Genomic DNA, 26406 nt, shown 5'->3' with positions numbered 1-26406 from the left:
GGGGTCGGTGAAAGGAAGAAGATGCCAAGGTTGGACAAAGGGAAGCTTAGATTTACTGAGCGCCTATTGTGTGCCAGGCATTGCGCAAGGCGCTTTACATACATTATCTCATTAAATCCTCACAACAACCCTGCGAGGTAGGTGTTTATATCCCCCCATTTGACAGATGAGGAAACTGAGGATCAGGGAAGTGAAGTGATTTGGCCAAGTTCACATGGCTAGTAGAGAGAGGAGGTGTCCAAGATCAGAAAGAAAAGACGTCAGAATCTGGGTCCCAAGCCATTTGGCGTGGATAAGTACAAAGAGGGGTTTGGCTTTCTCCAGAGGTCTAGATGGCCAAAGGCCTGCTCCTGACATCACATGCCTGGAGGGGGCAAGGCAGAGGACCCCCGTCCGCGGTAACTAGGGATCAATTGTTTAACTGGCAGTACCGTAGTAGGAGGGTCTCGCAGGCGAGCTACAGGGGAAATCCGCGACCTGCGCGCGCCCCGTAGTGGCTACAGCGAGTATCGCATCCTACACCTACAGGCTTTTTTGGCCCCAGCCTCCCTTTACCTTTCCTGGCTAATGTCTGGAAGAAAGAGGCAGAGATGCAAGACATATTCAAGGTTATTTCTGATGGTTGATACCACCAGGGTGAGAAATCGTGGCAATGATTCAGAACATCACGAAGAAACATCAGGGAGGAGGTAAAGGGAAGGTCTGAAGAGGTCTCAAGCAGATTCATTGTCTGCCTTTTGGACCTCTTCTTGGAACACCACAAACCAGGGACAGTGGATAAGGCTATCATCCTGCCCTGCCTTGGGGAGCCCTCACCTAAGCCTGAGAGACTGAGAGACGGGGATAGAAGCCCTTGCCTATTTACTCAGCTCTCTGTAAACCCTGGACAGTCTCTTGAATTAAGAATGAGTACAGGTGACAATGAAGCCACCCAGGGACCCTCAGACTCTATTCACCTATTGTTAACTCTTTCTTGGCTTGCAAAGGGGAGGATAAGATAAAAACTTCCCCCAAAGGCTCAAAAACATCAGGGGTGGACCTTAGCACTCCCTCATTTTACATATTACAAGGTCTGGAGAAGGGCAGTGACTTGCCTAAGGCACCCCAGTAAATCAGTGTCAAAGTTGAGATTGGAACTCAAGACTTGTGACTTCAAAGTGAGCCCTCTTTCTTCTTTGCTGGTTGCTTCTGGACCCCTTCCTCTTCTTCCAGGGGCTTCTCACTCACCTGTTCATCTCAGTTCAAAGCTTCTCCATCAGTTTCTCCCTCCTGCCCAGAGGCCCTACCCTGAAGCTGTCCTCCCATGATTACATCATCCCTGCCCTCTGGCCTGCTCTTGGCCAGACCTCTCGGCTCAACTCTACACCCAGTACAGCCGCCCCTGCCGAAGACCTTACCTGAGTGAACTGAAAGGAGCAGGCATTAAAGTCTACTGCTCACCTTCACCTCTCCTAATTTAAAAAAAAAAAAAATCACGAATTGGCATATGCTCCCTTTTCTTTCATTTGGGTGACTTCTATTTGGGAAATGGGAACTGGTCCAGGGAAGGGGTACAAGCGTCTGTGCGGAGGGGACCAGTGGGCCAAGGAGGGGTGGCTTGGGGAACACAAAAACAACAATGGGACTCTTACTGCCTCTCCCCATTACCCTGTGGGGCCTTCTTAGTGTCCCTCTCCCCAAAGACAACCTCCTCGGTTCGGCAGATGACATCTAGAATCTCTCGGATACTGTCGTTCTCTTGTGCTGTCTTCCCGCCTTTCCGGGGAGGGGTCCGATCATTCCGCCAGGAGGCGCCGGAGGCTTCTGTGTCGCTTCCATCAGAAGAGCTGCTATGGACACTGAGTTCCGCAGCTTCGTCAGAGTCCGAGTCTGGGGCGGTGTGGCGCCGGATGCGGGACACGGCTTCCCGCAGGGCCCCGGCGTAGGGCCCTGGGGTCCGCGCCCAGCCCCGGGCCGCGTGCCGCGGGACCGCCGCCACTTCCCCTGAGCCCTTCGCACCGTTCGCGCCTCCTGACGTCGCTGGGCCTAAGGCTGAGTGCTCTGGGCTACCTGGCTGCGTGGGGGCGTCCTGCAGGTTTACTTCGCCCACGGGGAGCCCCAAAATACGGGAGGCGCGCTCCTCCAACGAGGAGTCGGCGGGCTTCCCGCCCTCAGCTTGGAACTCGCGCCCCCCATATGGCGAGTGTGAAAGGCGACTGCTCAACAGCAGCTTTTGGCAAGGGGAAGGAAAGACTGCGGCGCCCTCGCCCTCGCCCTCGCCCTCCTCCTCGTTGGGCTTCGGTTGGCTGGAGGCATCCCCCACAATGCGTGGCACCCCAGCGGGCAAGAGCTGCACATGCTGGGTTCGAGGGGTCGGAACATACTGGGACCTTATCACCACGCACGTGGCGTCAATGACAAAGACACCTTCGCCACGAGCGGGGCCGCGGGAACTGCGGGGCAGGGTGTGGGCGCGGCGGTTCGCCTTCCAACCTTCCAAGGTTTCGGGTCTGGGCCCGTCTCTGTGACCCAGGGACTCTCCCCATCCCGTGCCTCCTGGAGCCCAGGGTCTGGGAAGGGTCTGGCTCTGTCGGGGCGGCTGCTTTTTAAGGGGGGGAATCCAAGGTTTGGGGAGCCAGCCCTGTGCTCTACATTCTTTCCCTTCCTCGGAGCCCTTGAGAGGGGGCCTGGACCTGGGAGCCGGACGCGGGGTTCTGGGGGTCGCAGTAGCAGACCCCGCGGGAACTGTTGCCCCTGGGGTCCCTGCAGCTTTAGCTTGGGGGTGGCCGTCCCTACCACTGTTCAGGCCAGCAGCAGCCAGCCCCAGGCTTTTCTCCGCGGCTCCCCTGCGGGGCTCCAGCCTGGGCCTGGCTGTTCCACAGCCTGGGGATCCCCCCAAGAGACCCCGTCCCTGCCGGAGACCCCAAGCCCCGAGGACGTCCCGGTAGATCCGGGGATCCAGCTTCTTCTTTGTGCACCCTCCCTCTGTCCTGGCCGGAGTCGGATCAGGGGCTGATGAGACGGGCGCCTGGGAAGGCTCGGGGCCTCTTTTAGTCCCCAAAGTCCTGTGCGGGCCGTCGTAAGAAGGTGGAGCCACGTAGGGTGGCGGCCGGTCCCAGCGGCGTCGCGGGGCCGTCCCGGCAGCGCCTCTCAGGAGCAGGTGGGCCTCGTAGCTGGGGGGCCCCGGCCTGCGACCTCCGCAGGGCCCCGCCCACGCCGCCCTCGGGTCGCTCTGCGGCTGCGCGGATGGACGGGGCGGTCGCCCCACCTGGCCCAGGCGCTCGGGCCGCGATGGAGCGGGGAGTCCTGCAGGCTGTGCCACCCAAGGGACGTTCCGAGGCTCCAGGCGAGGGCGAACCGGGGGGCTCCTTCGGGCCCCACCAGCCTTGCGCCTTTTTCGCTCGATCTCCTTGGCCTCCCGCTCTTGCGATGCCGCTTTCCTTTTCTCTTGCTCCCGGGCTCGGGCCTCAGCTGGGGGCCCCACCCGCCAGTTGGTCGCCTCCTGTAGCACCCTGGAGGCCCAGGGCCGGCGGGGAGCCGGCTCGGGGGATCCTGGGCGCGGCCGACACCTGGGACAATGAGCAGGAACCCAGGTGAGCAGTTTGTAGGGGAAGGGAGCCGAGGTCCGGGAAGCTGGGAGCATTGCAGCCCACTTTGGACAGCCATGGGGAGGTGTGTGTGTGAGTGTGTGTGCACGTGCATATATGTTGGGGCTGAAGTCTGAAGCAGGATTCCTCACTATCTCTCCATGCACACTTTAATAGCCTCTGCCCCATCTCACCTCCTGCCCTTTCTCACACCCACTCCTGTTTCCCCAGAACAACGCGGGATAGGTCAGACCCTAGTTCTCGGGATGGGGGCGGGGAAGGCGTGTGGGAGTGTGGGAAAGAGATAGGGGACCAGCAGCGCTGGCTGGTGCAGGGGGGGAGGTCCACACCCGCCCGACCACGCTCTTCCTCTGACCCCTCCTTCACTTACGTGCGGCTCTGGGGCCCGCGGACCCAGTGGCTGGCCTGGAAGTCCATGGGCTGTCGAGGAGGGGCGCGGCGACTATAATGACAGGAAATAGTCTTCACTTGGATCACCAGCAGCTTGGATTTCTGCACCCAGAGGCAGCTTCCAGACTCCTCATCCTGGAGCTCTTGGGGGCTGTCGGGCCCCTCGGAGAATAGATGGCCATCCAACATCCTGCCCCACCCCACCCCGGCCCCCCACCCTCCCACCCGCCCCGGGAGCCCCCTCCCAGCCCAGGAAGCCGGCGCCCACTGCAGAGCGGCGGGCCCAGAGACTGGGGACTATATATACCCGGGCACACGTGTGTGCCTGTCTGTGTGTGTGCGAGCGCATGTGACATGGCGCGGACCGCTCCGCGCTGCTACCTCCCCCATGTGCACGGCCGCCCCTGGGGCCCGGGATTGGGCGCCCCTTCCCACTGCTTATGTCCCCTAAGCCTGATGGGACCTGCATGAGTGGGCAGAGGACTTCTTATTTTTTGCCAAACTGACAGTGTCCCCTCCCCCGTTCCCATTCCTTCAACCGTCTTATCATTTTAACCCTTCACTCCCCTTGTCAGGGTGCTTGACCACTAGGGTTCTATTTACCCTTGACTTCCTGACTCGGACTTTGGTTTCTCCGACAGGGAGATGATGGAAATAAACTCAAGGTCTCTGCCTGCCACTCTTGCTGGTTTCCATGGGACTGGGGTGCAGGAGGGGCTGGCCCACGGCTGGGGGCCTATTTTTAGCGGCTTTCGGGTGCAGAGAGGAGATGAGTAACCAGCTTCCATGTGGTGGAGGGAGGAGGCGGTGGTTTTCATGCTGCTTTTGTGTGACTCTGGGGCTAGGTGGGAGGAAACTACTTTCTCCAAGCTCAGAAAGGGTGACCCCCATACCTTGGACACAGGAGTCTGTCTTGGCCATGGAAGCTGCCCAACACTCATTCTAGATGTTTGTACTTGGGCCCCCATGGAGCCGTCTCCCTGCAGCATGCTCTCTCCCACAATCCAGAAGCTAGGAGTTTGGGGTCATACCGTTCTGTGCCCACACAGCTCTGCTTAGCCTTATGGAGAACAGATCAGGGTGCTTATGCATTTGCACCCTTTCAGAGGAGATGGAGGAGGAACAGTGTTCCCTTGGCAAAACCAATCCCCTAGCAACTGAGATGATAAAAGTGGCCCGTTTTCCATAGAGCTCCCCATCACCACTACCACAATGCCTACCTTACTCAGCCCCCACCTAAAGTGGTGCCCAAGATGCTCACCTTTTAGGCTCATTTTTCCTGGGGAATTGTTGCTTATACCCACATGATCCCTGCCCCCCTCGAGCCTATACCAGGTGTCCCCTGATTCACCATGGCAATGTTAGTGGTAGCACAGCCCACGCCAACCCTTCCATGCAGAGACTTAGCAACCATGCCTGGCAACCATGGCAGCAGCTCCAGTGGAGGGGAGGGGTGTGGGGAAGTGGGGGACGAGTGTGTATGGCAATAGTTCCTGAAGAAGGGATAATTTGCCTCTCCTGAGAAGAATAGGTAAGAATAGAAGGCTATGAGGCTTCCAAATTTTGTTCCTTGTCCTTCCTTCTGCTCCATCCTCAGACTGAGAGTAGTTGGGTGTTAGTGGGGAAGGGGAAAAGCAAGCAATCCCAATTTGTTTTCCACTAGCATTCCTGAAGCCCTGGAAGCTTTTGTGGGGCAGAGACCAACTTGAGAACCAGAGCAACCAAGCACAGGCCTCCTGCTCCCTAACATGGACTTTAAAATAGAACCAACACATCCCCTATCCCAACCACTGAGCCCCCTTCACACCTACCAGCTGCACTGATGACTCTTTGCTTCAAGGTGCGTCCTTCCACCCAGGTCTCACCAGGGTCCTAAGGCTTTTTAAAGCCCTTGCCTCCTCCCTAGACAAACCCCACTTCATAATGGAATGTGACACATGGGGACATCTGCCCTTTCCTCCATGCATCCGCCCCCACATGCATAAACATACCCTAAATCTAATAACTTGCAATGCCTCCCTCCCTCAAGTCTGGGAATGTGCTGTGAGAGCTATGAAGAGGTGAATGTAGAAGCAGGGGCTTTTTCAAAGCCATGAGGTAGAGCTGAAAGCTGCCTTGCCACTTTCCCCGTGTTCCATCAGGATGCCTGGTTTAGAGGGACAGGTATGGTATGGCTGGGTTCATTAGGGCCCTTAGGTACAGTGCAGGTAGGGCCAAGGTGTTACTGAAATTGCTTCAAGGCTTGGTATACAAGACAGAAATTGTATTGTTGGTGTGAAATGGTACCCAGAATTTGGCTCATACTCAAGCCTAGGAGTGGCTTTATGCTGTTTGGTACTGACAACGTTTTTGCCCATATGGTTTCAGCATAGGGAAAGGGTCTGATGGGGTGCCCATAGTCCTGCAGCTCCCCCATCACCTACCCTTCCAGCTCATTCTCACCTTGGAAGAATCACAGGGGACATCTAGGTTCAAAGACAGTGCCAGTTCAGCAAAATCCAGAGTCCAACTTTCTGATAGTGTCGTATGTCTCTACCTAAAGGAGACACAGTCTGTCTACTCTCTGGAGACCTAACACTGTTATGGGATTTCTCTGGGGTCCCAGCTATGGTCCAGCAGAAGGAAAAATAGCGTATTAAGGAGGATTACAGGAAGCAGGGTAAGGAACAGTTATGAATGGAGATTTAGAAAGGTAGTGAGTCTAGTATAGTAATAAAGAACATGAACTCGCCTGACCAGGTGGTAGCGCAGTGGATAGAGCATTGGACTGGGATGCAGAGGACCCAGGTTCGAGACCCTGAGGTCACCAGATTGAGCGCAGGCTCATCTGGTTTGAGCAAAAAGCCCACCAGCTTAAACCCAAGGTTGCTGGCTCCAGCAAGGGGTTACTCGGTCTGCTGAAGGCCCGCGGTCAAGGCACATATGAAAAAGCAATCAATGGACAACTAAGGTGTTGCAATGTGCAATGAAAAACTAATAATTGATGCTTCTCATCTCTTTCCTCCGTTCCTGTCTGTCTGTCCCTGTCTATCCCTCTCTCTCTCTGAAAAAAAAAAAAAGAAAAAAAAAGAACATGAACTATGTAGCCAGACTGGGTTTAAATCCTAGCTCTAATTTTTACTAGCTCTGTGGTGTCGGGCTAGTTACTTAGCCTCTCTGTGCCTTGGTTTCTTTTAAATCTGTATAACAGGAATAATACCTACTATTGTTGTTAGAATTAAATGAATTAATATATGTAAAGCACTGAGAATGGTGATTGGCAGTTTTCTATAAAGTGTGTGTATTAATATTGCTGGTAGAGTTGAAGAAGCCATGGAAAGCAGGAAGGTTGGAGCAGTAGTGTCTATTAACTACAAAAAGCAAACACAGCAATAACATGAAAAGGTTCTTGTCACTTTAATTAGGTTTGCCATGAAAAGCCATAACCTCAGCTAATCACTCTGCTGTTCTCCTCCATCTAACCCCACCTCCCTTCATATGAATGTAGCACAGAAACCCAAAGGCCTTCCTCCCCATATTCTCCTCACTCCTGTTATGGGAAGAAAGGTCACTAAACAGACTCAGCCTCTTCCATACAACATGAAACAGGATGAATAAAAAATATTTTTATGAAGAGTTGTGCTATTATCTTAGGGTGGAGTCAAGGGCAGAGATAGAGGCAAAGCCTGGGTGAGGTCTGGAATCTCTTAGAGATCAGAATTTGCCCGAGGGGCACAGAGCCCATAGTTCACCCAGAAGAGGGGTGCTGTCTAAGTGGACAGGGGCTAGAATGGGCTAGACTGAAAGTTTTCCTCAAGTGTATGTGTGAGGATAGGACAGTTAAAAGTCCAATGTCCCTTCCCCCACGCCTTCCCTGGCTTCCAGGTAGAAGGGTAGGGATCTCCTGGACAGGGAACAGTCACAATTCTCTCAAGGTTTCATCTGTGGTTCCCAGAGCTTTGTGCAGGCAGTGAATGGGCATAACCCCTGGTGCTGCCTGATCCCTTCCCCTAGCTCAGGGCTTTTCTCCACCTGTGAGCACCAGAGCCTGAAGGATGTCTGACAGTGACACAATTCCCTTGACCACATCATTCTCATCCACCACTACAAGTCGGTGAACCTGTGGAGAACAAAAGGGGAGAAAGGGATGTTTAGTGTCAGCTTCAGGGAAAGCCCTTCAAGCCCTACCCTTGCCAAACCCTAATGTCAAGGCTGCCACCCCAGCTCCTATCGGACCACTGGCCCCCTCACCTCTGCTTCCACTAGCCTGTTGATAATGGTCTCCAGAGTTTCATGCAGGTAGCACTTGAGGACACCCTCAAAGTAATGTGATCGATGTTGCAGGGCTTTGGTCACAGACACATCTAGATTGTTGTAGGTCTTTTCTGCTGCCAGATTCTGGGGAGAGAGGGAAAGGTGCTTGCAGAGAACAAAGGGAGCCAGCCCCCAAGGCCTGGGCCCACCCAACCCCAGAGGGATTTAGGGTGGTTTTCATCGGTCCACAAGCTCAGAAGCTTCTTAAAACCCTCAGGTCCCAAAAGAGACTCTCTTTGCTCACTATATTCAACATGCCACCCCTTCCCCTGCCTCCTGGCCCCTCCACAATCACTCACGATAACATCAAACTTGGAGTAGATGTCCACCACACGTCCTAGGGGGACAGAGACAGTTTAGCAAGGAGGATCTGGCATCCAAGACTCCCCCTACCCACAGAATCACCCTCTTGGCTTAGCTGGAGGGGAGCAGCACATTTTCCCAGAGCCACCCTGACTTCCCTGGAACCCTTCTTCTCCTTCTGTATAATCTCTCACCTTTTTCATCTACCACAGGCAGGGCTGAGACTCGATGCTGTACAAAGATGCCCAGAGCCACATAGACGGGGGTGGTAGTGCGGACCATAGCAATGTTGGCATAGGTGCCAATCTGTAGCTCCTCCAGAGACTTAGACATGAACTCTGGCTTGGGAAACTCAGTTATCTGAGGAAGGAAACCATCACCTTGATTTTCAAGGCCCCCCATACCACCCTTGGATACCCTTCCAGTTAAGTATATAAGAAGTAAAAACCAGGCTGAGGAGCACTTACAAACAACTTGAGGAACTTGAGGATGCGCTTGTGGGTGAGGATGTATAAGGTGTTGCCTGATTCTGGATCAATAACTGGCAGCCTGTGAATCTTGTTGCGAATTAATGAAGAGACAGCATCAAACAAGCTGTGGGAAGGTGGGGGACAATGATAAGTTCCAAAGTGCTGGTCCTGAGGGTGGTTATATAGCCCCTTAGAAACCCAGTGGTTGGGGGAGGGGAGGGAAACAGCATGTGCATGTGTGTGTTTGGGAGAAGTGTTTTTTTTTATTTTTAAATTAAGTGAGAGGCAGGGAGGTATAGACAGACTCCCGCATGAGCCTTGACCAAGATCTACGTGGCAAGCCCTCTAATAGGGGTTCTGCCCATCTGGGCCGCTGCTCTGTTGCTCCGTTACTGGGCAATTGAGCTATTTTAGTGCCTGAGGCGAGGCCATGAAGCCATCCTCAGTACCCAGGGCCAACTTTGCTTGAACCATTCAAGCCATGGCTGTGGAAGGGGAAGAGAGAGAGAAAAAAGAGGGAGGGTGAGGGGTGGAGAAGCAGATGGGCACTTCTCCTGTGTGCCCTGACTGGGAATCAAACCCAGGACTTCTACACACCGGGCCAACGCTCTACCACTGAGCCCACTGGCCAGGGATTGGGAGGAGTGTCTTTTCTCTCTTCTGTCCCTGGTTCTTTGGGTGTCTGGCACTTTAGCTATGCTTATGGCAAGGCTCCTCTTCAAAGCTAGAACTCACCTCGCATTAGGAGAAATGCAGACAAGTGGTTTAAAAGAGTCCTGTAGGTACACCTCTGAAGGGAAAAGGAGAATCATAAAATATCACCATGGAAAACCATTTCCCAGGAACTCTCCATCCCTTTATCCTTTCATACTCCCCAATTCTCTACATACCTCTCCAAGTTTCTATCTTGTGTTCTTCCAGCTCATAAATCTGTACCTGGAAGCAGAAGCAACAGAACTTGAGAACTGATCTCCCTGCTTCATAAATCCCTTGTTGTTTGCTTGGAAGATGGAAATGATAAGGAGGAACTTTGGCAAGGAAAGTGGTTTTGGTCATTGGGCTAAGATTCCTTACCAAGGCTGATTTATAGTAACGGTGCAGGATATTGATGAAATCGGTGATGGTCAGCATGCCTAGAGGCCAAGACAAACACTCTCAGCACTGCTCAAAGATTTTCTCCATGCCCAGCACAAGATGTCAATAATACTGTGTTCCAGAAACTGCTTACCCACAAAGCTTTGCTTCTTACTATCCCACAAAGGGGCAGCTCGTACACCATTAGTCACCAAAGCAAAGAAAGCTTTTTTCACCTGTAGCCAAAAGAGTTATCTTCACAAAAGGAAATTCATGGGCAAAACTTTAAAAGAACAAGGGTTAGGTATGGTGGGGAAAATAGACTAACCCTATAGAAAGACAAAGATATTACCCTTGGGATAAGATAGGATTCAAGGTATTGAAACACAGGCTCTGGCCCTGGCCAGTTGGCTCAGTGGATAGAATGTTGGCCCAGCATACAGAAGTCCTGGGTTTGATTTCCAGTCAGGGCACACATGAGAAGTGACCATTTGCTTCTTTTCTCCTGCCTCTCCCCTTTTCTCTCACTCTTTTCCCCTCTAACAGCCAGTGGTTTGACCAGTTCAAGCACTGGCCCAGGTGCTAAAGATAGCTTGGTTGGTCTGAGCATTGGCATCAGCCACTGAGGATAGCTCAGTGGATTCAAGCATTGGCCCCAGGGGGTTGCCAGGTGGATCCCTGTTGGGCACACGCAGGAGTCTGTCTCACTATCTCCTTTCCTCTCACTTAAAAAAAAAAAGAAAGAGCCTGACCAGGTGGTGGTGCAGTGGATAGAGCGTCGGACTGGGATGCGGAAGGACCCAGGTTCAAGACCCCAGGATAGCCAGCTTGAGCATGGGCTCATCTGGCTTGAGCAAAAAAGCTCACCAGCTTGGACCCAAGGTCCCTGGCTCGAGCGGGGAGTTACTCAGTCTGCTGAAGGTCCACAGTCATGGCACATATGAGAAAGCAATCAATGAACTACGGTGTTGCAACGAAAAACTAATGATTGATGCTTCTCATCTCTCTCCGTTCCTGTCTGTCCCTATCTATCCCTCTATCTGACTCTCTCTCTGTCCCTGTAAAAAAAAAAAATTAAAATTAAAAAAAAAAAGAAAGAAAATAAAATAAACAGAGGCCCTAAGGAAGGGGGAATAAAAAAGGATTCCACTCACCTGCAAGGAAGTATCAAATACAACCAATTTGGAGCTTGTGGGAATCAGGTCATAGCAGCGATGAGATTTCATGAAGGAAGTATACACGCTATTGTTGGATTCTGGGGACTCTGCATAGGGTAGGAGAGTTAATAGCTTCCTTCCAAGCAAAACTTACAATCAAAAAAGGCAGAAAATACAACAGTGTTGTAGTTGCTCAAATATGTAGAGCATTTTTTTTTTAATTTTTATTTTATTTATTCATTTTAGAGAGGAGAGAGAGGAGAGAGAGGAGAGAGAGGAGAAAGAGGAGGGAGGGAGGAGCTGGAAGCATCAACTCCCATATGTGCCTTGACCAGGCAAGCCCAGGGTTTCGAACTGGCGACCTCAGCATTTCCAGGTCGATGCTTTATCCACTGCGCCACCACAGGTCAGGCTATTTTTTTTTTAATTTATTCATTTTTAGAGAGGAGAGAGAGAGAGGGCGAGAGAGAGACAGAGAGAGAGAGAGGAGAGAGAGACAGAGAGAGAGAAGGGGGGAGGAGCTGGAAGCATCAACTCCCATATGTGCCTTGACCAGGCAAGCCCAGGGTTTCAAACCGGCGACCTCAGCATTTCCAGGTCGATGCTTTATCCACTGCGCCACCACAGGTCAGGCCTGTAGAGCATGTTTTTTTATAAGGCCCCTATTTTATCTATTTTATTCCTACTGTTCCATTAGGAATAAACTCTTTAGAAGCCATTTCATCCAACCTCCATTTCCAGGAAAGATTAGATCTATTGGTTCCTTAGGCAAAAGATGGCTGACTAAAACAGAAAAGTCTGTAATATCTTTTATTGATCTATTCTAGTCTCAAATTTTTTCGTTTTAAACTCGTTTCCCCCTTCATATATTTAGCACATTTTTACGTATCTTTTCTCAATTAAGATGTAATTAAGCTGCCTGGCCAATGGTGGTACAGTGGGTAGAGTGCCCATCTGGGACGCTGAGGTTCCAGGTTCAAAAGCCCAAGGTCACTGGCTTGAGTATGGGTTGCCAGCTTGAGCATGGGGTCATCCAAATGATCCCATAGTTGCTGGCTTGAGCCCAAAGGTCACTGGCTTGAAGCACAGGGTCACTGGCTTGAGCCCAAGGTCGCTGGCTTGAGCAAGGGGCACTGGCTTGCTTGAAACCCCCCAGTCAAGGCATGTATAATAAGCAATCAATGAACTAAAGTGGTGCAACTATGAGTTGATGCTTCTCATCTCTCTCCTTTCCTGTTTGTCTCTTTCACTAAAAAAAAAAAAAAAAAAAAAAAAAAAAAAGTAACCTCTTTAAAATTCTTTGAAATTCTTTTTCTAAGACACACAGATGAGAAAGTCATAGTCCAAGATGGACCATTTCAGATCAGCATGAAGTTGGAGTCCAGTGCTCAAATCAGCCTGGTCCAAAACACCCTGAGGGTCCGTTATGGGATGACCTGGTGCATGAGAAATCATCCCACTTATTCCAGACAAATGGGAGTCCCTGCCTGTGTTTACCTTTCCAATCTCCTGATTTTAATTGCTTGCTCTAAACCAGAGAAGCAACCCCCAAAATAATAGCCCAAATACACTCCCTACTATGCCATGTGTATGTAAAAATACTATATCATTTAACCCTTACAACAAATCTGTAAGGCAAGTATTGTCCTCACTTTTCAGATGAGAAAGATGCAAACAGTTAAATAAACTGCTCAAGTTTATACCATTAGTAAGTGAAGTGACAAGACTCAAACAGATCTACCTGATACCAAAGTTCATGTACTTAAATCCTATGCCAGTTGCTTGTCTTTAGTTTTTATTATTATTATTTTTTTTACCAAAGCAATACAGGTACACAGTTTAAAGAGTCAAATTGTTCTACAAAGTTTGCAAGAAAAATTGCTGTCCCTGGTACCCACCACTTCCCTGTAATACCTCCACCCACAGATGAGACCTCTTTTAGCTGATTATTTTAGTACTTTTTTGCTCCTTTTAAAAAATTTTTTCACTTTTGGAAATTATCTAATATCAGACAAAGAAGATGAGAATTTTTAGTTTTCTTTTCTCCCAGGACCCCATCACAAACAGGCACCTCCCATTCCCCCATTCTTTCAGAAGTTAAAATATAATGTTGGTTACATCAATATTTAATTAATTTTGACTGAATACTTATTATTTAGAGCTAAGCCAAATAGTAAACTCTGATTTTTTTCTTTCAAATCTGGGCTGGTTTGTCTGGTGTGCACTGCTGTCATCCTGAAATCTTTTCATCACCATCAAGGGTACCCTTTCATGACGCTCCTATATTGGCTCTCCCTTGTGTCCTGTAGCCCAGTGGTCCCCAATCCCTGAGCCGCGGACCGGTACCGGTACATGGGCCATTTGGTACCGGTCTGCAAAGAATAAATAACATTGTTTGTTTTATTTATATTTAAGTTTGAATGATGTTTTATTTTATTTTATTTTTAAATATTTTTAAAGATGTTATTTATTCATTTCAGAGAGGAGAGGAGAGGAGAGAGAGAAGGGGGGAGGAGCAGGAAGCATCAACTCCCATATGTGCCTTCACCAGGTAAGCCTGGGGTTTGAAACCAGCAACCTCAGCATTCCAGATTGACGCTTTATCCACTGTGCCACCACAGGTCAGGCGAATGATGTTTTATTTTTAAAAAAATGCCCAGATTCCCTCTGTTACATCCATCTAAGACTCACTCTTGAGCTTATCTTGGTCATGTGATACATTTATCTGTCCCACCCTAAAGGCTGGTCCGTGAAAATATTTTCTGACATTAAACCGGTCCGTGGCCCAAAAAAGGTTGGGGACCACTGCTGTAGCCCATGTTTTCATCTTTTTGACTACTCCCTTGTTTTGGTGAAGCACCTCTTCCAGTAGCTTCCTGAGAAAGGGTGCATGGGAGGTAAATTTTTGAGCTCTTGCAGCCTATAGATACCTTTATTTTACACTCATCTTTGATTTAGAATTTGGATGAATACAGAATTCTAGGTCAGAATTTATTTTCCTGCAAAATGTTGAAGGCACTGCTCCATTGCCTTCTAGCTTCTGTTTAATTGAGAGTCCCAGGCAATTCTGATTCTTTGTAGGTGACTTGTTTTTTCTGCTCTGGAAACTCAGGATCTTCTCTTTGTTTCCAGTGTTTTGAAATCTCATGATGATTGTGCTTTGGGTGAGTCAATTTCATCCACTGTGCTGAATATTCAATGAAAACTATCAATATGAAAACATATCCTTCAGTTTAAGAAACTGTTCTTAAATTATTTCCTTGATCATTTCCTTTGCTTCATATTGCCACGTTTTTCTTTCTGTAACTCCTATTATTTAGATATTAGACTTCCTAGAATGACCCTCTGAAGTTTTGCTTTTTTTTTTTTTTTTTTTTTGTGAGTTTTTATTGCTGTTTTTAAAATACCTTTTCTTGCCTGACCAGGTGGTGGCACAGTGGATGGAGCGTCAGACTGGGATGCAGAGGACCCAGGTTCGAGACCCCAAGGTTGCCAGCTTGAGTGTAGGCTCATCTGGTTTGAGCAAAAGCTCACCAGCTTGGACCCAAGGTCAATGGCTCGAGCAAGGGGTTACTCGGTCTGCTGAAGGCCCACGGTCAAGGCACATATGAGAAAGCAATCAATGAACAACTAAGGTGTCGCGAAGAAAAACTAATGATTGATGCTTCTCATCTCTCTCTGTTCCTGTCTGTCTGTCCCTATCTATCCCTCTCTCTGACTATCTCTCTGTCTCTGTAAAAAAATAAAAATTAAAATACCTTTTCTTTCTTGTTTTCTAACTTTTTGACTTTTTCTCGCTTCTTTTGTTTTTAATTCTATTTCTTAACTTGATTTCTAAACTTTCTACTCAGTATTTTGTTTTGTTTTGAAGCAAGAGAGAGACAGACAGGAAGGGAGAGAGATAGGAAGCATCAACTCATAGTTGCGGCACCTTAACTGTTAATTGATTGCCTTCTCATATGAGACTTGTCCAGGGGTCTCAAGCTGAGCCAGTTATACCCTGCTCAAGCCAGTGACCTTGGGCTAAAGCCATCAACCATGGGGTCATGTCTTCAATCCCACATTCAAGCTAGCAACCCTCCACTCAAGCTGGTTAAGTCCTTGCTCAAGCCGGCAACCTTGGGGTTTCGAACCTGGGTCCTCAGCATCCCAGATCAATGCTCTATCCACCGTGCCACCATCTGGTCAGATCTTCCTACTTAGTTTTATTTTACTTTGTTTTGTTTTGTTAACTTTTTTTCTTTTCTTTTTTTTAGGGAGAGAGAGAGAGAGAGAGAAAGAAAAACATTAATACATTCATTTGTTGTTTCAAGTATGCATTTATTAGTTGATTCTTATATGTGCCCTTACCAGGAATTGAAACCCGCAACCTTAGTGTATTGGATAACGCTCCAACCAACTGAGCAACTGGCCAGGGGACATACTTCCTACTTAGTTTTAATTATTTTTAAAAACTTGCTACTTTCTTTTTTTTAAATTTTATTTATTTATTTTAGACAGAGAGGGAGGGAGGAGAGAGAAATTGAGAGAGATAGAGATCAATTTGTTGTTCTACTTATTTATGCTTTTGTTGGTTGATCCTTTTTTTTTTTTGAGAAAGATAGAGAAAGGGAGAGATGAGAAGCATCAACTTGCGGTTGTGGCATTTTAGTTGTTCATTGCTTCTCATATATGCTTTGATGGAGAAGGGGAAGGGGGCTGCAGCCAAACCAGTGACCTCTTACTCAAGTCAGCGACCTTGGGCTCAAACCAGTGACCTTTGGGCTCATGCCAGCAACCATGGGTTCATGTTGATGATACCACACTCAAACTAGTGACCCTGCGCTCAGACTGGTGAGCCTGTGCTCGAGCCAGAGGAGCCCACGCTCAAGCTGGCAACCTCAGGTTTCGAACCTGGGACCTCAGCATCATTGCTCAGCAACCGAGCTCTTATTAGAGCCTGAGGCAGAGGCCAAGGAGCCATCCTCTATGTCTAAGGCCAACTCACTCCAATTAAGCCATGGCTGCAGGAGGGGGGAAGAGAGAGATAGAGGGGGGAGGGGAGAGAGAGAGAAGTGAGAGAGGGAGGGGTGGAGAAGCAGATGGGCACTTCTGTGTGCCCTGACCAGGAATCAAACCCCGGATATCCACATGCTGGGCTGATGTTCTACCACTGAGCCAAATGGCCAGGGCCAAACCATATTTTAAGAGTAAAGTTTTTTGCCTGACCAGGCAGTGGCGCAATGGATAGAGTGTCATCCTGGGATGCAGAAGACCCAAGTTCAAAACCCTGAGGTCGCTGGCTTGAGTGCAGGTTTGCTGGCTTGAGCCCAAAGGTTGCTGGCTTGAAGCCTAAGGTCACTGGCTTGAGCAAGGGGTCACTTACTCTGCTGTAGTCCCCTAGGTCAAGGTACATATGAGAAAGCAATGAACAAGTAAGGTGCTGCAACAAAAAATTGATGCTTCTCATCTCTCTCCCATCCTGCCTGCCTGTCCCTCTCTGTCTCTCTGACTTAAAAAAAAAAAAAAAAAAAGAGTGGAGTTTTAAAATCTGATTGAAACCTCTAAGTGTGAAAGTGAGTTTGCTGACTGTGAGCCACTTATATGGGGAACACTCAACATATATTTGTGTGGCTTTTCCCTCATGGGGCATCTGGAGAGGACTATTCATTTAATTCCATGCTTGAAGGGTAAAGTCTTTCTTGTCAGCATTCTGGAGACTGGGGTTCTCAGTATTAGGTATAGTTAACTTCTCCTCTGTTTAGGATAGTTCCTCAGACCTTAACTGGGCCTCAGCCTCTCTCCTGTCCTCCAGGCTTTGCAAAAGTTGGAAAGGGGCGTTGCCAAGCTACATTCAATGAAGGAGGGAGTCTTGAGATCTGACTGTTTCTCAGACCTTCAATGCTTCTTGGCTTTCCCTGCTGCTAGGTTATTTACTTATTTGGGGGGGAGGAGGAGGTGAAGAAGGAAACTTCATCCAATGCAAACAGTGATACAGTATGGCTGTGACGTGGACCGGGGGCCAGATCCCTCTCCAGTTAAGCAACTTAGCTGTGCTCTGCTTTGCTCCACTCCGTGATGCTCTGCTCTGTCCTCATGAGACACCTTCAGAATTTCAGCTGGGAAACTCAGTCCTTGGTGAAAAGTGTGCTCCCCCACTGCTAGTTTATAATTCAGTTTTCTCTTTACCTCTCATCCATCTGCTTTCCAGCTTCCAAAAACTCATTGCTATTGCCTATTCTCTTGGTCTTCCTAGTGGATTTGTACTTAAAAAAAAAAAAAATTCCTCTACGGTTGTTTTAGTGGCTTTTTGTGAAGGAATGAAAGTAGATGCATGTATTCAATCCACTATCTTTAACTAGAAGCTTACCATTGTTTTTCAAATTTGAAAACCCAGACTCCTAAGAACATATCTTTTTTTTTTTTTTATTGTATTTATTTTTAATGGGGTGACATCAGTAAATCAACATACATATATTCAAAGATAATATGTGTCCAGGTTATCTTAAAGTTCAATTATGTTGCATACCCATCACCCAAAGTCAGATTGTCCTGTCACCCTCTATCTAGTTCTCTTTGTGCCCCTCCCCCTCCCCCTTCCCTCTCCCTCTCCCCCCTCCCCCCGTAACCACCACACTCTTATCAATGTCTCTTGGTCTCACTTTTAAGAACATATCTTTTGACATCAGTTTAAGACACACTACGGTTGGCACAGTGGATAGAGCATCTGCTTCTCCCCCTCCCTGTTCTCTTCCTCTTCCTCTCCTGCAGCTACTGGCTTGATTGATTCGAGTGTTGGCCTTGGGTGCTGAGGATAGCTGGGCTGGTCTGAGCCGGGTGTATCCCTGTCGGGGAGCATGTAGGAATCTCACTATCTCCCCTCATCTCACTTAAAAAAAAGACACACTACTCTGATAGCTAAATACTATCATTTGAGGCTACACGTCTACAAACATATTTGATTTAGCTTTCCCAGTGTTTTAAAAATAAAGCAGTTTCACCTAACCAGGTGGTGGCGCAGTGCATAGAGTGTCAGACTGGGGCGTAGAGGACCCAGGTTAGAAACCCCGAGGTTGCCAGCTTGAGTGTGTGTGGGTGGGCTCATCTGGTTTGAGCAAGGCTCACCAGCTTGAGCCCAAGGTTGCTGGCTTGAGCAAGGGGTCACTTCTTCTTCTGTAGCCCCCCTACCCCCTGGTCAAGGCACATATGAGAATGCATGCAATCAATAAACAACTAAGGTGTCACAATGAAGAATTGATGCTTCTCATGTCTTCTTTCCTGTCTGTTTGTCCCCATCTGTCCCTCTCTCTGTCTCTGTCATAAAGAAATAAAGCAGTTGCCAAATTTTAAAACTCTGGACATTTACATCCAAATCCAAATTCTTCGTTTCTTTTCAAAATCAGAAGATCTGACTAAACGTCTTGAATTCTGGAATAGTAACAACTGACTAGATCTGGATAGTTGCTGCTTCCTTTTAGATGCAACAAGATCTACAGGTTGGTCCTGACTGGGAGCTCTCAGTTGGTTAGAAAGTTGTCCTAATATGCCACGGTTGCAGATTCCATCATAATCAGGGCATACACAAGAATCAATCAATGAATACATAAGTAAGTGAAAAACAAATTGATGATTCTTTCTCTCTCCTCTTTCTTCTCCCTTCCTATCTCTCTGAAATCAATAAATAAAATTTTAAAAAAGATCTGCAGGTTGCTATAGTCATATGCACCTATCACTGCTTGGTCCATGTTGACAATTTGAGGTTTTTTAAAAAAATTATTATTATTAAGTGAGAGGCAGGGAGGCAGAGAGACAGACTCCAGTATGCACCCCAACCAGGATCCACCTGGCAAGCCTCTCTATGGGGCAATGCTCTGCCCATCTGGAGCCATTGCTCTGTTGCTCAGCAACTAAGCTATTTTAGTGCCTAAAGCAAGGCCATGGTGCCATCCTCAGCACCCAGAGCCAACTTGCTCAAATGAGCCATGGCTGGGGTGGGGGCGGGGGGGGGGAGGGAGAGAAGCAGACGGTCACTTCTGGGTGCCGACCAGGAATAGAAACTGGGACTTCCACACACCGGGCTGATGCTCTATTGCTGAGCCAACAGGCCAGCGCCAACAATCTGAGTATTTGACCCTTGCCTTGGTGTTAATGCAAATGTACTCAAAAACATAAAATAGGCACTGATACCATGTTGCAGTATTCAATTACGAAACAGCATCCAGATAATTCAAAATATCACTATATTAACTTTTTTTTGGATGCAAACAAAATGAAAAAAGGACATTAAAAAAATTCTTGTGGAGAACTCCCAGACCCTTAATAATATATCTTCGGATCTCAGCCCTTATTTTAATCTTCTGAGAAAGCGTGTACTCCTAATGCCATAAACATGTCCTTAGAAGACTTAAGAGTATTCCTGGGCAAAATCAGAGGCACCTTTAAGTTCTGCCTCTTTCTAGATGACCTAGAGTTGGACCATTCCATTCTAACCAGGTATTTGGGCAGGTGCTGAAATTGCCTGGTTGATTTTACTTCTATTTCTAGATTAGTTCTATGGGCTATCAAGGCCTTTCAATAATTTCTTATGTACACTCAATGGCTTTAATGAGCTTCTTGGATGATAAAATCCTAGTGGCATTATTTCTAGGCCACTCATAAAATACCAGGGACTTCTAAAACCTGGTTAGTCACCCTAGAGTTGCCTATGGAAGTTTCCCTGTACCTCAAAAGTTTCTAACAGGTGGTTTGAATATTGAAGAAATTGATTATCCCTATCCTGCCCAAGATTTATTCCTAGGTGATCTTGCCAAATTATTGTTCCAGATATCTTTTTAAGAAAGAGAGACAGAGACAGAAACAGGGAGGCAGAGAGATGAGAAGCATCAACTTGCAGTTGCATCATTTTAGTTGTTCATCAATTGTTTCTCATATGTGCCTTGCCTGGGGGATCCAGCTGAGCCAGTGACCCCTGGCTCACGTCAGCGACCTTGGGCTCAAGCCAACGACCATGGGATCATGTGAATGATCCCAAGCTCAAGCCAGTGACCCTGTGCTCAAGCTGGTGAGCATGTACTCAAGCTGGCAACCTTGGGCCTTTGAAGCTGGGACCTCAGCAGTGCTCTATCTACTGTGTTACCACCGGTTAGGCATCATTCCAATTATTTTTCCTTATTTGTATGGTTTGGTACATTATCTGGCCCACCTTTGATATTCACAGGGGGCAGGGGGGCTGGGAATGGTTCAAAAGCATTGCTGAAATTAGTGTCAGGCTATTGCTTTCAAACTCAGTTTCTTTTCTTCAGTACACTTACCTTGAGGTTGCTCATTTTCCAGAGGTAGGGAGCTATCCGAAGAAGTGACCTGGAGAGACAAGAGAAACAAAGATTCAGCCTATCCTAAGCTCCATCCATTTTAGCCTAGCATTAGGAGAAGGGCTTGGTGACCTGACAACTTCCTTTAAAGTGCTACATTATATCATTTAGTCTTCATTAACAGCCCTGAGATAAATACTATTGTCAGCCTTATTTTCACTGATTAGGAAACTGAGGTTCAAGAAATATTAAACAAACTGCCCAAGGTCACATGGCTGGTAAAGGGTGGAAATAGGGATTTGAATACAGACCTGTGTGGTCCCAAAGCTCATGTCCTCACATACTACACTGACAAATGAAACATTAAATCTTAAAAGCTGAAACTAGAAAATCTAGGTTTAGGGCTGGCTTCCCAAAATTCTCACAGGTTTACTTTATAAAAACACAGAAGCCAGAGAAAACACTGATTTTCTCCAAACACGCACTAAGCATAACTGTGGGCACTAGAATCATAACCCTTTACCTTACCATTGAGAGGGCCAACCTGGGGAGGATCCCAGCAGCTGTCAGAGTTACAGCTTGACTGAGAAGTGGATACGCAGCATAAATGTTCTGAAAGGAGGGACTTGAGTCTCTTAGCACCCCTGTGAGTGGAAGGCTGCCACAGCCCAGAGGACACTAGTTTAACAAGTTTCCTTGACAATGACAATCTGAGATTAGAGAGAGAGCTTTGAATAGAAAAACTTATAGAATCATCTCTATGCTCCCTCAAGTGGGAACACATGGAAATTTCATTGTTATCTAAGACCCAGAAGGGGTCATAATTTTCATACACTGGAATCAATAGTTTGGCTTTATTTGCTCTGGATAATAAACCCAAACTAACTTAAAATCATACTTCACCTACATAGCTGCTATAGTTATATGAAGTTAAAGGCCTTGGCTTGAACCTGGGAAGCTGACTGGCTCAAGCTGGGTTAAGTTGGCAGTACAACCCTGAACATCCCTGTTCCAATGGACCAGGATGGGGGCAGGGGGAAAGGGGGATAATCTCCCTCTCTGGGCTACATAAAACCATCAACTTGTCCTGGCATTTTGGCAAGGCTGCCAAAACAACAGCCTTATCACTTTTAAGTGCCAGAGAGGGCTGGCTGTTCAGCTTTAAAAACACACACATGGTATACAACAGTCTAGCAAAGATCTATATACAAAGACACAGAAAGTTACTTGTAGAAATTACTGTATCCATCATATAATATTTTACATGCCTCACTGTGCTACAGTTATTTTGTTCATTATCTAGCCAAACAAATGATAAATTCCTGGAATCCTGGATCTATCTTACAATTTTTTGTATCCCCCCCACCATCTAACATGGGGTTTTGCATATTGCTTTTTAACTCTCAAATTGATAATGATAATGATGCACCCTGATATGAACAAAGATCTAAGACTAAGTTACAGAGAGAAAAAGAGACACAAGCTAAACAGAGATACAGATACCCATAGAAGAGAGTCAGACACAACTAAATATTTTATCTTTCTGCCTATTTCTCCACAGAGAAGTGGGGTAATTATGTACATTCCCCTCTACTTTTATTTATTTTTTTTAAAGGTTTTTTTTTTTTTTTGTATTTTTCTGAAGCTGGAAACGGGGAGAGACAGTCAGACAGACTCCCGCATGCGCCCCACCGGGATCCACCCGGCAGGCCCACCAGGGGCGATGCTCTGCCCCTCCGGGGCGTCGCTCTGCCGAGACCAGAGTCACTCTAGCACCTGGGGCAGAGGCCAAGGAGCCATCCCCAGCACCCGGGCCATGTTTGCTCCAATGGAGCCTTGGCTGCGGGAGGGGAAGAGAGAGAGAGAGAGGAAGGGGGGGTGTAGAAGCAAATGGGCGCCTCTCCTATGTGCCCTGGCCGGGAATCGAACCCGGGTCCCCTGCACGCCAGGCAACGCTCCACCACTGAGCCAACTGGCCAGGGCCCATTCCCCTCTACTTTTAATAACACACGGGACCTGAGAAAGTATCACTGTACTACATAAGTACAAAATATTAGTTCAAAGACACAGGCAAGATCTGACACATAGACACAATTTTTTTCAAACTTTTTTTTTTTTTTAATTTTAGTGAGAGTAGGGGAGGCAGAGAGACGACTCTTGCATATGTCCCCACCGGGATCCACCTGGCAAGCCCACTAGGGGGCGATGCTCTGCCCATCTGGGGCTCTTGCTCTGTTGCAATCAGAGTAATTTTTTTTGTTTGTTTTTTGTTTTTTTTTTAACAGAGACAGAGAGAGAGTCAGAGAGAGGGACAGACAGGTACAGACAGACAGGAACGGAGAGATGAGAAGCATCAATCATTAGTTTTTTGTTGCGCATTGCAACACCTTAATTGTTCATTGATTGCCTTCTCATATGTGCCTTGACCGCGGGCCTTCAGCAGACCGAGTAACCCCTTGCTCGAGCCAGCGACCTTGGGATCAAGCTGGTGAGCTTTTGCTCAAACCAGATGAGCCCTCGCTCAAGCTGGAGACTTCAGGGTCTCAAACCTGGGTCTTCCGCATCCCAGTCTGATGCTCTATCCACTGCACCACCGCCCAGTCAGGCTTTTTCAAACTTTTGATCCACATTTCCAATTGTGTACTGGACACTGCAAATATCACAGACTCCTCAAATGCTTCAATACAAAACAGAACAGCATCTATCCCTCCAATCCTGTTATCCTTACTGTAGTTCCCATCTTTGTTTTTGGCACTGCTCTCCTACTAGATGCTTAAGAACTGTAGTCTTGAGTCCTTCAAGAAAGAGCTATGCTAACATGTGTGCTTAGAATCACAGAGCAGAGCATGACCTACATTTGTCTCTACTAAGCTCATTCATCAGCCTGACCTGTGGTGGCGCAGTGGATGAATCATTGACCTGGAATGCTGAGGTTGCCGGTTCAAAACCCTGGGCCTGCCTGGTCAAGGCACATATGGGAGTTGATGCTTCCTGCTTCCTCCCCCCTTCTCTCTCTCTCTCTCTTCTCTAAAATGAATTTAAAAAAAAAATAAGCTCATTCATCAGAAATGCCTCAAATCCTTCTCTCCTTTACACTTACACAGCTTTAACTTAGGCTTTTACCTTTCGCTTCTGCAACATTCTCTAAACTGGTCTCTCTTCCCTAAAGCTATCTCTTCTTTAATTTTTTCTCATGCTGTCACCAAGTTCTTTTGCCAAGCACCTCCGGTTTGGTAGGGACTTTCTTTTTTTTTTCTTTTTTTTTTTTTTTTAGTAAATTTATTTATTTATTTTTAATTCATTTTTAGAGAGGAGAGAGAGGGAGAGAGAGGAGAGAGAGACAGAGAGAGAGAAGGGGGGAGGAGCTGGAAGCATCAACTCCCATATGTGCCTTGACCAGGCAAGCCCAGGGTTTCGAACCGGCGACCTCAGCATTTCTAGGTCGACGCTTTATCCACTGCGCCACCACAGGTCTTGGTAGGGACTTTCATCCCAGCAACCAGGAATTCACTATTTTCTGAAGTAGATCCATCCATTTACAGAAAGCCGTTAAGAACATTTTTTTCTTCTTTTCTAAGTGAGAGGAGGGGAGATAGACAGACTCCTGCATGCGCTCCTGACTTGGATCTACCCAGCAACCCCCATCTTGGGGCCAATGCTCTGCCCATCTGGGGCCATGCTCGCAACTGAGCTATTTTTAGCACCTGAGATAGAGGCTCCACAGAGCCATCCTCAGCCTCCAAGGCCAACTCGCTGAAGCCATAGCTGTGGAAGGAGAAGAGAAAGAAAGAAGGGGTAGGGAGTAGGGGTGGAGAACAGATGGTCAATTCTCCTGTGTGCCCTGATCAGGAGTTAAACCCAGAACGTCCACATGCCAGACTGATGCTCTACCACTGAGTAAACCGGCCAGGGCCAAGGAACATTCTTAAAGCACATTCCCTGCCTTGCTCCTAAATCTTCATGGGTTCCCTTATTATAAAAATAAGATCAAAGTTAGCCGAGGTATACAATACCTTCAACCTGACCTTAGTCTACTTTCCCATTCTTTTTCCCCACTGTGACCGAAATCCAAAACTCCAGCAACATTAAGCCACTGGCTCATCCCTAGTTAATCTCTACATTACCCAATTTCTTTTTTTTTTTTTTTTTTTTTTTTAGAGAGGAGAGAGAAAGGGAGAGAGAGAGACAGAGAGAGAAGGTGGGGAGGAGCTGGAAGCATCAACTCCCATATGTGCCTTGACCAGGCAAGCCCAGGGTTTCGAACCGGCGACCTCAGCATTTCCAGGTCGATGCTTTATCCACTGCACCACCACAGGTCAGGCTACATTTCCCAATTTCTATGTTCTTGCTCACACTGTTCTCTTAATGTGTGCAATGCCCTCTCTAAGGTTCACAGTAATTTCTCCCTTCCCTATGCTTCCCCTTGTTTGCATCTCGATGACAGCATTTATGGTAGTCTACCTTAAATAATAGTTGTCACTGGCTTGCCTCACCCCTGACTCCAGTTAGGCTGAGCATTTTCAAAGCAGGAGTTTATTTTTTCTTCTTTTTAAAGCAATTTCTATCCCAAGAACCTGATATATACTTTGTAAACCAGGATACCTTTATAAGTAAAAACTGGTTTGTCATTTTGAATTTATGGAATCAAAGCTTTTATTCTTGTTCAAAATCTTCTTAATCTGTAAGAGCTGACTCCCTTGCCTGGGTGATCAATTGCAAATTGCTTTATCACTTTGTTCTGTTTTCTTCTTTATAACCTGAGGGACATGACCTCTTTGCAGGTAGACAAAGGATGCCTGCCGTAATACTACTCTCAGCAGGTAACTAAACCAAAGAAAGGTGAACATACAGCCTGTACAACTACAGTAGATGATAAAAACCAAGGAAGAATTACTCTGCCTGACAAAGGAGATCCATGGTTAAAAACTCTTGGAGGGGAAGTAAATTGGAAGGGTTCCAGAGTGCTCCATAAGGCTTCTGAGAGAAAGGGTGGGTACATGTAGCAGTCAGTCTGCAGCATCTCGGGGAGGATGATAGGGAACTTGCCACAGTTGGTCATGTATGCTCGCCAAGAATAAGTTATGCCAACATGCTTGCTTAGAATCGCAGTGCAGGGCATGACATAAAACTTGTCCAGTAACAGAGCCGTCTCTACTACTGTACGATCTCTTTTTCAGGGAAACCCCATTTTTCATTCTTATTAAGGGTATGTGACCTCACTGGACACCTTGAGGCAGAATAAAAGTCTTTCAGATGTCCTTTCTGCCAGAGATTGCAGGGGTCACACTTAAGACAACCAGGGCCAGGTGATACCTGCAAGCGGGGTCCCTCAGAAGCCCCCTGCCTCTCCCAGGAAAGACGAATCATAACCGTTGAAGGGCCTTAGGTGCTAAGACAAAAGGGGTCCCGAGATCGCTTGAACGTGCGCGGGAAACAAGGAGGGAGGGAGGTGCCTGCACAGGCTGAGAATACGGCAGACGGAAGACAGCGGCACAGTGCGGCCCAGTCCCAGGAAATGCGACCCGCGAAGGAGCGGAAGGCAGTGTCACGGGCAGAACCGACACCCAGCTTCTCGTTTACTGGGTACCAGCGCCCGCCCCTGCCCAGGCCTCCCAGGCCCCTAATGGGGGTCACGGGCACCACAGCGCCCCCGCCGCCCTACCGCCCTCCTCACCGTCTCCATTGCAGGAGGAGCCCGCTGGTAGTGTTCGCTTTAGGAAGCTTGCCCGGGAAGGGGTGGTGGCACCACCCACATCCGGTACCGCGATGCTACTTCCGCTGACGTTCAGACAAACGCCAGCAAAGGTCGGAGGGTGCCGCGCTCACTTTTCCGGTGCGGCCT

The 26406-nt window shown here is 47.8% G+C and overlaps 2 protein-coding genes across 7 annotated transcripts; both read right to left on the bottom strand.

Moving 5' to 3' along the window:
- Positions 1-546: 546 nt before the first annotated feature.
- DDN (dendrin) lies at positions 547-5859 on the bottom strand. Of its 5 annotated transcripts, none has more exons than XM_066257953.1 (3): positions 5789-5859; positions 3958-4029; positions 547-3548 (listed from the first exon to the last, which is right to left on the bottom strand). In XM_066257953.1, the coding sequence occupies exons 2-3, from the start codon at positions 4002-4004 to the stop codon at positions 1628-1630; spliced, it is 1968 nt and encodes a 655-aa protein (XP_066114050.1). In that variant the 5' UTR covers positions 4005-4029; positions 5789-5859; the 3' UTR covers positions 547-1627. The 5 variants fall into 5 exon arrangements, with proteins under 5 accessions (XP_066114050.1, XP_066114052.1, XP_066114051.1 ...); XM_066257955.1 differs by having other exon boundaries at positions 3958-4128; positions 5789-5808; XM_066257954.1 differs by having other exon boundaries at positions 3958-4139; positions 5789-5806.
- A 1490-nt stretch (positions 5860-7349) lies between these two features.
- PRKAG1 (protein kinase AMP-activated non-catalytic subunit gamma 1) lies at positions 7350-26356 on the bottom strand. Of its 2 annotated transcripts, XM_066257978.1 has the most exons (12): positions 26239-26356; positions 20565-20613; positions 11272-11381; positions 10272-10353; positions 10118-10176; positions 9934-9979; positions 9779-9833; positions 9041-9167; positions 8768-8933; positions 8570-8607; positions 8208-8354; positions 7350-8076 (listed from the first exon to the last, which is right to left on the bottom strand). In XM_066257978.1, exons 1-12 carry the CDS (start codon positions 26245-26247, stop codon positions 7972-7974), a joined length of 993 nt encoding a protein of 330 aa, XP_066114075.1. In that variant the 5' UTR covers positions 26248-26356; the 3' UTR covers positions 7350-7971. The 2 variants fall into 2 exon arrangements, with proteins under 2 accessions (XP_066114075.1, XP_066114076.1); XM_066257979.1 differs by lacking the exon at positions 11272-11381.
- Between the last annotated feature and the right edge of the window lie 50 nt (positions 26357-26406).

This window comes from Saccopteryx bilineata, chromosome 2, assembly GCF_036850765.1.
Source record: "Saccopteryx bilineata isolate mSacBil1 chromosome 2, mSacBil1_pri_phased_curated, whole genome shotgun sequence".
NCBI classification, from domain to species: domain Eukaryota; kingdom Metazoa; phylum Chordata; class Mammalia; order Chiroptera; family Emballonuridae; genus Saccopteryx; species Saccopteryx bilineata.
Note: the sequence above shows the minus strand (reverse complement) of the source record. Positions and strands in the feature narration are given on the sequence as shown.

Coding starts and splice junctions, on each gene's coding strand:
- DDN (XM_066257951.1), bottom strand. CDS start 4,166: ATGTTGGATGGCCATCTATTCTCCGAGGGGCCCGACAGCCCCCAAGAG. Junction 3,549..3,957: donor CGCGGGCCCCAGAGCCGCAC/GTAAGTGAAGGA, acceptor TCATTGTCCCAG/GTGTCGGCCGCGCCCAGGAT.
- PRKAG1 (XM_066257978.1), bottom strand. Junction 10,177..10,271: donor TAAGAAGCAAAGCTTTGTGG/GTAAGCAGTTTC, acceptor CTTGGCCTCTAG/GCATGCTGACCATCACCGAT. Junction 8,934..9,040: donor TCAAGTTCCTCAAGTTGTTT/GTAAGTGCTCCT, acceptor TTCCTTCCTCAG/ATAACTGAGTTTCCCAAGCC.